The sequence below is a fragment of the Lingula anatina genome, chromosome 1, assembly GCF_051362555.1.
Source record: "Lingula anatina isolate TDL-2025a chromosome 1, LinAna3.0, whole genome shotgun sequence".
NCBI classification, from domain to species: domain Eukaryota; kingdom Metazoa; phylum Brachiopoda; class Lingulata; order Lingulida; family Lingulidae; genus Lingula; species Lingula anatina.
The window spans coordinates 14,410,969-14,420,135 of record NC_141767.1 but is presented as its reverse complement, the minus strand read 5'-3'; the positions used below and the strand labels follow the sequence as shown (position 1 = coordinate 14,420,135).

At 35.1% G+C, this 9,167-nt stretch overlaps 1 protein-coding gene and 1 long non-coding RNA gene across 2 annotated transcripts; one reads left to right on the top strand and one right to left on the bottom strand.

Annotated features, from left to right (window-relative positions):
• The first annotated feature begins 1,146 nt into the window (after positions 1 to 1,146).
• LOC147764001 (uncharacterized) lies at positions 1,147 to 3,411 on the top strand. Its single transcript, XR_015332180.1, has 2 exons — positions 1,147 to 1,537; positions 1,851 to 3,411. It is a non-coding gene; the product is annotated as an uncharacterized LOC147764001 (long non-coding RNA).
• LOC106181596 (cysteine and histidine-rich domain-containing protein 1) lies at positions 3,127 to 9,123 on the bottom strand. The gene is made up of 9 exons (XM_013566036.2): positions 8,966 to 9,123; positions 6,889 to 6,995; positions 6,616 to 6,699; positions 5,855 to 6,014; positions 5,568 to 5,629; positions 5,340 to 5,410; positions 5,057 to 5,159; positions 4,634 to 4,822; positions 3,127 to 4,231 (listed from the first exon to the last, which is right to left on the bottom strand). Exons 1-9 carry the CDS (start codon positions 9,030 to 9,032, stop codon positions 4,061 to 4,063), a joined length of 1,014 nt encoding a protein of 337 aa, XP_013421490.2. The 5' UTR covers positions 9,033 to 9,123; the 3' UTR covers positions 3,127 to 4,060.
• Between the last annotated feature and the right edge of the window lie 44 nt (positions 9,124 to 9,167).

Sequence of the window (9,167 nt, the reverse complement as noted above, 5' to 3'; positions counted from 1 at the left end):
TGCATAGTTTTTTTACATCTTAACCAAATAAACTGTATTTTGACCTTCATGTACATACAACGTGTGTCAGCTACTAAATTTTCAAATGGCTGTCTCGTTGGAGCATGCTGAAGTTCTCTGCCAGTCATCTCTATCAAATAAACTTTCAATTACATACGAAGTGCACCTTTTGAGACATCTTTGGGCTTGGGACAGAAAATTTTAGAAGAGACTTAAGTAAAGAACACTAATAAATGTTTTATTTTCAAAAGGAACTAACCAAAGACTAAAAAAATCGTAGATACAATTAATAAGTCCGGAGAACTTTATATCAGAAAACATCTGAGTTGATCTAAGTGTGTGGCCAATACTGGATTTTGCAGAAAGAGATCATTACAAAAACATCAAAACTTTATTAAAACGTTTGAATTATTTTGAAGTAGCATACTGTAATGCGTATTTTGTTGAATCGTTTAGTAGCGCGCTTGGTCATCATCTCACTTGGTAAATGAATCCTAAAACAAGTTAACATACATTGATTATTATGATATCACACTTCTCTACCATAATGTAAAAAACATCAAAATCGATAAAGTATTTTAAACAATTTTAAGGTTACCGCCTAGCGTGCTTACTACAGCTAACTTGTCTCATTGATGAAAGTGCAGCGAATGGTGCCGGCTTTAACGTCAGTATTTTATAATTTTTACCACGGTTTAGAAATTTAAAAAAATTTGATTAAGGTCAATGCAAAATTATTAACACTTGATTAAACTGCATTTCACTAAACTTCACTAACATAAAAATAAATTTTGGGTTTTAAAAAGCACATTCCAAATTGCCCCTTTTGAAAACCTTCCTCGATATGATTGTAAACAATTAATGGAGAGTAAGAATAACCGACAGTTGCCCAGGCGTGTGTATTAACACAACACCATATTAAAAAACTGCCAGGTGGTTTTGTTAAAATTATCCATACACGTACGAAAACTTCTGTTAGCTGTTATTCAAAGCGCTTGTTCTTGCCAAACACAGACTCATGCTGCAACCCATTGTATTCGCTTTGTTAGTTTTGGCATGGTGAATGTAAGCCTGTTTATGTTATTAGCTCAAATTTGTGATTTGTACGCTTGATAAGCTCTTATATAAGGTTTTACACAAATGAGTTTTCCTCTAAAGACCTTCGTTGTACGAGTCTGTCGGTAATTTCAGGATAAAACACAAATATGAGGTCGACAGGATACCAATTTCACTGAAGTTATATTATTAAGCAAAATTTTGGTTAAGTCGCACCTAAAACTATCAAACCGTCAGGGAGGGCGCGATTTTTCGGGATAAAATATAAAGTTTATAATGAATCTTGATGCTGGGATCGTCTCGCCGTGTTTTCCCCTCTAACGACCAATAGACCGTGCAGATACTATATTTATCTCAATGGATAACAACTCTGCTGTAGCATTGTGGACGTTACTGGGGCTACTAGGCCTAGGGTTACTTATCATCATTCTGGTATGTGCTTCTTGGAAGTTCCTCGAATGTGGACAAAAAAGGATTTCAGGTATATTTCTGATGTTAAAAATTTATCAGCTCTCACTTTCAGTTATTTGAAGCATTGTCTGTATCTCAAGCAATGAGCCGGAAGATGATACTAAATTAAGAACGGTTTACGGAAATTCGAATAGCCTAGTTTCAGAAAGTTTTGGGCAAATTCTTATAACAGTTGCTAAATAAACCGTGAAGGAGACCAGTCAATGTCCACTGAAATTGTCTAAAAAACAAGTGGGATTATTTTGACCAAAATTATTACCTTATATTAGCCTACTCATTTAATGAATTTGTTTCAAACCTATGATAATTTCGCACTTTTCAAGGTTTTCTACCCTTTTTCCGTGGAAGGAAAGAGCAGACCTTAATATCACGGTACAAATACAGCAACCCAATCTTTAACACTGAAGAACAAGTTCCAACAAGCATTCACCATCGACAAGAAGAGTAATGTGTCCAACGTTGTCCAGGTTTAATGCAGAATGCGTATTGTCTCCTAACATCTAACGTCACTCATTGACGGCGAAAGAAGTCAGTTTATCCAAAAATCGAAACGCCTGACAGGGTTATTCAGAAAATATACATTTCGGCCGACAGCGGTCTCGCCTAAAGCCGTAGAGGATGACACCATATGGAGTCGGGAATCTGAAGTGTCAAGTGATCGTCTCTGGAACGGGGAAGATATCATAAAGCGGGACACTACAGTTGAAGATTTCGAATTCGTTTTCAGCCTTGAGTCGAGACTGTTTTAGGCTTAAATAACACACCCTTTTCCACGCGAGTAGGGCATTTGCGAACATTTTGCAAATTTTGATTTGATTACACGGATTTTTATCCTTTTTAGACTTCACTTTCAATTTCGATATTTTACCAGACATAAGGCCGACGAAACAACCAAAAATGTTTTTAACGGTCTCTTCCAAAATTCGACTTTTGTCTTTTAAAGCTTGTCTCCCGTCATCAAATTAAGTTGCTACAAGAAAAGTATACCTTTTGACAAATCTGAAAGTCGATAACATATTTTAATCTTAGCTGAAGGAGACGTTGGGGGATCCAGATAATGGCAAAATATTTAGTTACGTCGGACATCGGTGAACAGTGGATCTAATCCGCGACGTAACATTTCAATGACGTTTTTAAAAGTAGACAGAGCCCCTGCTCCATATTTTTATGGCATATTTGGTCACAAAAGCGAGAGAGCTATGTTCACACACATTGTATTACTTTCAAGTTTCGCAAGATAAAGCAGAGAAGCACAGCTTGCAGCAGATTATTAATTTCAAGGCTGGGGGTTATTCTCAATCGTTTGATGAAACAAACACTTTTATAAGTAATCATCTTTCTCACGGTGTATTTGGAGAAGAGAAAACATATAATTGTACTTTAGCAATAATCAAGAATTAGAACTCGTTTATTATTTAGTTTTTTTATTTACAAATGATTGAACTCCATGAATGAAGATTCGTTCTTATGTCAGGGCGTTGTAAAGGCAACGTGGTTAGGAAAGGGGAGCTTGCCACTTTCTTGAAGAAGTTTGTAGCTCAAGGTGCAAGAAGTAGAAAACTCAATATTCAGCAAAAGAAGAGAAAACAAAGATAACAGTTAAAACACTATGAGATTTTTATTTGTTCCACTTGTCATAAATAATAACGATGCAATAGCTTATTTGAAATGTTTAAACAAAAACTTGACATTTGATTTCAAACTTTACAAAGGTGGCATTCTGTAGTTTTTTGTCCTTAACATTTTTTTAAATTGCACTTTTCAAAGACAAGTTACTCACTTTCAGCCCAAAAAATAATTCCGGATTAAAAGTTAGAAATAGCTCTGACAAAAATATACAATCAATGTCTGTGACCATACACTTCAATTAAGCCATGCAAAGAAGTAGGGTCCACCATTTCTTCATGGAATATTTTTGAGTACTGCTTCTACACTGTCGATAACATCAGGGTTTTTCGATGCTTGTCCACTGACAACTCATCAGCAATGACCCTCCTGATAACTACTACATTTCACATAGATTTAGACATTCCACGTAAACATGAAACGAGCCAATGACTTAGGTAATACTTTGCAGGAAAATGGGCAATCATGGGTTTCAGGACAAAATATCTACCTTACGAAATAAGCAGAATGTATCATTTACTTTGTTTCTATATAAGACTTCATTTTACTAACAGCACCAGTCTTCTCTTCTCCCCCGATTTCACTGCAGTTTTATTTTAAGTAGAAAAATTATGACACAGATGTTTGACTTGACACTCCTAAGCACAGATAAAATTAAAAGAGTTATAAAAAAGAGAATAAGTATTTTCGAGGGTTTGAAAACAGAAGACTACCACACCACAAAAAATATATATGCTCACACATCTTTCTACAAACAAGGACTATTTTAAATTACACATTTATGATAATATGACATACAAAAATGTTTAGGATAAAGGGCTTTGGCTAAAAAGATTTTTATTGGGGGATACAGTCAGCCTTTCAAAGATTTCTTCCAAGTTTTCCAGGAGCAGTGCCCATATATTGTTTATTCATCCTGCACCACTTTCATATCATCTGTGACCACCTCTAGTTCATTACTTTGAACAAGTTCAGGAGGAAGTTCTAACTTGGCCCAACTGCCAGGCTCAGCTTTCTTCAAGTTTATCTCTACTTTTGTTCCCATCATTTTAACATTACTCTTTTGAGGATCTATAACCTGCAGAGAAAAAAAGATACCATTAACTTGTTTGAATACATATTTATTTATTATCAAATTAGCATTACCATAGTGTGGATATAAGAATAACATTTTCCTATCATTATTCCAATAAGATGTTCTTTAATTAAAAGGGGGTTGTTAACTGCCATAATTTCTGTTTATCAAGATATTTATAAAACATAGTTTACCAGCAAAAAAAAAAAAATAATAAATCACAAATTAAATTGATACAAAGAAGATATTTTCATAGTGTGCACAGTTCTGAGACAATGTGGAGAGTAGTTTTATTGAATACTTTATTATTATTGTTATTATTTAAATTTCAGTTCAATACCAAGAACATGGTAGTTTATCTTCTGTACCCAATTTGGATCCATCACTTTTCAAACTTTAACTCACCCCGTGTAATATAAAATCATTATCATAAATCTTCTCTCCTCCCTCAAATTCTATATGAATATTCAGCTTGACAGCATTGGCTTGTACAAATGACTTTTCTGGGACTGGGACCTTGGAGTAGACTGCTACTGAGACAGCTGATGGTGTCTGATGCCAGTCATACCGACACACCACCTTCTGTGCAGAATCCTGAAAAAATTCAGAAGACAAACGTAAGTCAAACTACAATTGAGAAGTATTAAAACACGTTTAGACAATTTTAACAGAAACATATACATATTTTAAAAATCACGAAGTAAACATAGCCTGGAGATTTTCTGTTGTCCTTGAGCATAGCGGTTAACACAAGAACACTGGAAGGAATAACAGAAAGGCGATACCATTAAGCGGCTACTTCTTGCAATTAACACCAGAGATTCATACCTCCTTTTTAAACCAATTATGACTTCCCCGTGCACACCCTTCTTGTTCTAAAAAGTTGTCAAACTCTGTTGTTTTTCTTCTGCAGCAAGACCAATATTTTAACCTGAAAAAATAGTTTTGAAAAACTTAAAAAAACTTTTTTCTGCATAATATGCTTTCAATTTTTTGCTTTAGCTTTTCCACTAAATAACTTTTCAAACATGGGGTGTGGGGGCAGAACTTAAAATCAAATTTGCTGTTTTAATGGGAAATGAAATAAAATACGAAATCTTTCAGTGCCTACCCTTCATGAAATATAGGGACACCAGGATGAAATACACATGTATCTGAGTTGCTGCTCTCATCTTCATATCTCTGGAAAATGAAAAATAACAGTTTCTGACACCACCATCACTTTTCTTGACATACATCACATTCTACAACATGTAAAATGGTCTTTAAGTATGAATATTTCTAATAATGCAAATTTTCTTTAATCTACATGAGGGCAGTGTTTTTCACCAACTCCTACCTTTTTACAGGCATTATTTTTGCAACATGTTCCTACTGGCACTCCTTGGGTCTCTGCTGAATCTGAAAAGAATGCAATTAGTACAAAATAACATATCCTGTCTTAAGTCCTGAAATCGAAATGACCTTGTTATATTTACACAAATAATTTCATCTCTATCCTTAATATAAAAGACATAACATTTTTAGTAAAATCTTACCATCTTCAACTTTTGTCTTCACAAAAATCATACGCTTACAACAAATTACATTTACATCAGATACAATAGTCATATATATTCAACCCACCATTTTCTACTATTTCTGATTTCAGTGATAATTCTTGTAATTTTTTCTCTAAAGCTTGCTTGAGACTGGGTGAAACTGTGACTGGTAGATTGACCATCAGCTCATCAGCAGGTGGACGTTCTAAAGGAGCAGCTATTTTTGGAGGTTGCACAACTATGACCTAGGGCAACATTATTCAAAGTAAAATTACTCCTGTCTGTCCATGAACATCAAAATGTTAGATATTGTCACAGTCATTTAAAAAAGGGATTGCTTGTGGTTAAGACAGGCCAGCGTAGGTATTAAACACCGATTCAATCTACATACCACTAATAGCTTCTCTTTTTTAAGGTTTTTTATTCTAACTTAATATTCATTTTTTTTTTTGGTTATAGCTATTATTTGAGCAAAAAATTTCTTGGGTATTCATTCCTATAAACTTTTTGACTTTTGGACTAACATCAATCAGTAGTGTAGTCAACCCCAGTAATTTGATAAAAATTTGAGCATTAACAGCCTAAATGGACACACTATAATTTCAAACTCCGCCCTCTGAGGTAAAAGTAATATTTCATCTCATGTTATGCTTCCATAAAAGTTTTTTCCCCAAAATTTAATGCAGTAGTTAGGAAAAGCAGTTGGAATACCTTTATTTGGCTCCAATATCATAGATTAATTACTGTATGTATAAGAAAATGTCTGTGCCTGCAATATTTGGATTTTTGAATATACAATACATTGAGTTTTATTATGTAATGTCTGAGTATTTTGAAAACACTTACCTCCTCTTTATATGCTGGATCTTCTTCTGTGTTCTTTTCTGGCTCAGGGGGTTTTTCATTACTGTGTGGACCTTTTGAACACCCCTAATTGCAAATAAAACCAATCAATGTAAGACAATGTTTTATAGTTTTGATTTATAAATGTTAAATGTTAAAAGAAAAAAACATAATAATAGTAAAAAAAGCCCTTCTGTTATGACCTTTAAAAAATATTAAAACCGTTTTCAACACATACAATATTAGTTATTTTAATCATAGGCATTTATCACTTACTGGGATGTTGAGAAACTCTGTAAAGTCTGTACTTCTTTTCCTGCAGCAAGACCAGCCTTTCAGGGCATCATGGAACACTGGCACCCCTGGGTGGTGGACACAAGCCTCTGGAAGCATCATAAGTACACATCTCAAGTAAAATAAATAAATAAATCTAGTCAACTTCACTACATAGTTTACAAAACCGTCCTCCTCTGTCAATGGGATAAGGCAATAAAAATTCTGAGTCATACATTTCTTATCATTAATAGGAACATGATAACATTGTAATCCATTTTCCTAATGCCTATGACCTTAGATGTTATATTACACACACCATATATGGCATACCTGCTCAGTGGGAACCATCCATATGCATGTGTAATAAACACTTTCCTTTAAAACCTTAGAGGTTTTCTGTGTAATTTGGGGATAAGTTTGTGTACTACCAATCATTTTATAGATGCCATCTACAGACCTCAGTTAAAATATCCAAAATATTTTCTAAATAGAAACTGAATGAATTTGATTCTTTGAATGTGACACCACCTGCCTGCCTCCTGTATCAATGGCTGCCTAGACTGACATTGATGAAATATAAAAGTTGATCTATTCCTTACATCACCTAATTTAACAATGCTTTAAAAACTTACAGAAACCACGCTCGGCTGTCACCTTGATTGGATAGTAAACGATTGTCGTAAAATCGCTAAATGATATTAAAACCGGGTGCATAAACTTGAAAACCACCTACAACAACCTTGGACTACCACATTAATCCAATACAATGCAAAAATAAACTATAACAAGTGGTTAAAGCCTTCAAACCGAATGTCGTAAAGTCCCCATATACCTCCATAGAGACAATAAAATAGAATGAGCTTCTGAAACAAACCTGATCCAGTTCCAACAGAATAATCGAAATAAAATACTGCCGGGCATCGGAGCGGCCTAAAACTTGGCACGCTTACCGCTAATACTGCAGGCTACATCATTCCGTCGCTCGTTTGTAAATTCCGTGCATGGCATACGCACAATCAAACCGTAAAAAACAAATTCTCGGGGTGTCGTTGGCCAGGTCCACTCTAACCTACCATTACGAAAAAGAAGCCATGCCTTTGGACAATGCGACCTCTGCGGTTACGTCATTTCCTGAATTGGATTGTTGCGTGGACCTAGCCAACGACACCCCGAGAATTTGTTTTTTACGGTTTGATTGTGCGTATGCCATGCACGGAATTTACAAACGAGCGACTGGATGATGTAGCCTGCAGTATTAGCGGTGAGCGTGCCAAGTTTTAGGCCGCTCCGATGCCCAGCAGTATTTTATTTCGATTATTCTGTTGGAACTGGATCAGGTTTGTTTCAGAAGCTCATTCTATTTTATTGTCTCTATGGAGGTATATGGGGACTTTACGACATTCGGTTTGAAGGCTTTAACCACTTGTTATAGTTTATTTTTGCATTGTATTGGATTAATGTGGTAGTCCAAGGTTGTTGTAGGTGGTTTTCAAGTTTATGCACCCGGTTTTAATATCATTTAGCGATTTTACGACAATCGTTTACTTTCCAATCAAGGTGACAGCCGAGCGTGACAGAAACCATCGCGCTAGAACTGGTCTTCATTAAATTAATTACATAAAATCTAAGTGAAGATGGAGAGGTGAAAATGTATGCTTAAAAACTATAAAATATCACTTGTTAAACCTCTATAAAAAGTGATGATTGCCTCATATCCCCAATTTTTCTGATTCTGTGGCGTCATGAAAAGAATATAAGTGACGTTGGTGCATAATGGCCTAGGTAAGATTAATTTTAAAGCACTGAGTTGTTTATACCAAATAAACGAATATGAGTTCTTTTAATCCCGCAGGTGTGAATAACGGCAATCTACATACTCAGAACATTTACTGGATCATTAATAATTTAAAGGGATATTCATGCCAGTTCAATAAATGTCAAAAACCAACATCAAACCCCCAAACTAGAACCAAACACACCACACGCTTTGTTGATGAAAGCAAAACAAGCATAGGAAAAGCCGACAGCCAAAACATTCCTCAATAAAAATATAAATAAATACATCACCGAGTCTTACCATCGCTGTTGGTCGCAGGGTCGAATTTCTGTCCACAACCCTTGTTGTAACACGTTAATAAAACCATGATCAACTGAGAAATAACTTCAGAACTTTCTCGTACATGCGTATGTAAAATCGAACAGGAAGTTGGATATGATAATAGACTCGCACAAAATATACTCAATATTGTCCTATTTTGTACCCTCATCCTGAAATTGCG

Coding starts and splice junctions, on each gene's coding strand:
- LOC106181596 (XM_013566036.2), bottom strand. CDS start 9,032: ATGGTTTTATTAACGTGTTACAACAAGGGTTGTGGACAGAAATTCGAC. Junction 6,996..8,965: donor CCCTGCGACCAACAGCGATG/GTAAGACTCGGT, acceptor TGATGCTTCCAG/AGGCTTGTGTCCACCACCCA. Junction 5,630..5,854: donor ATCAGAAATAGTAGAAAATG/GTGGGTTGAATA, acceptor CATTCTTTTCAG/ATTCAGCAGAGACCCAAGGA.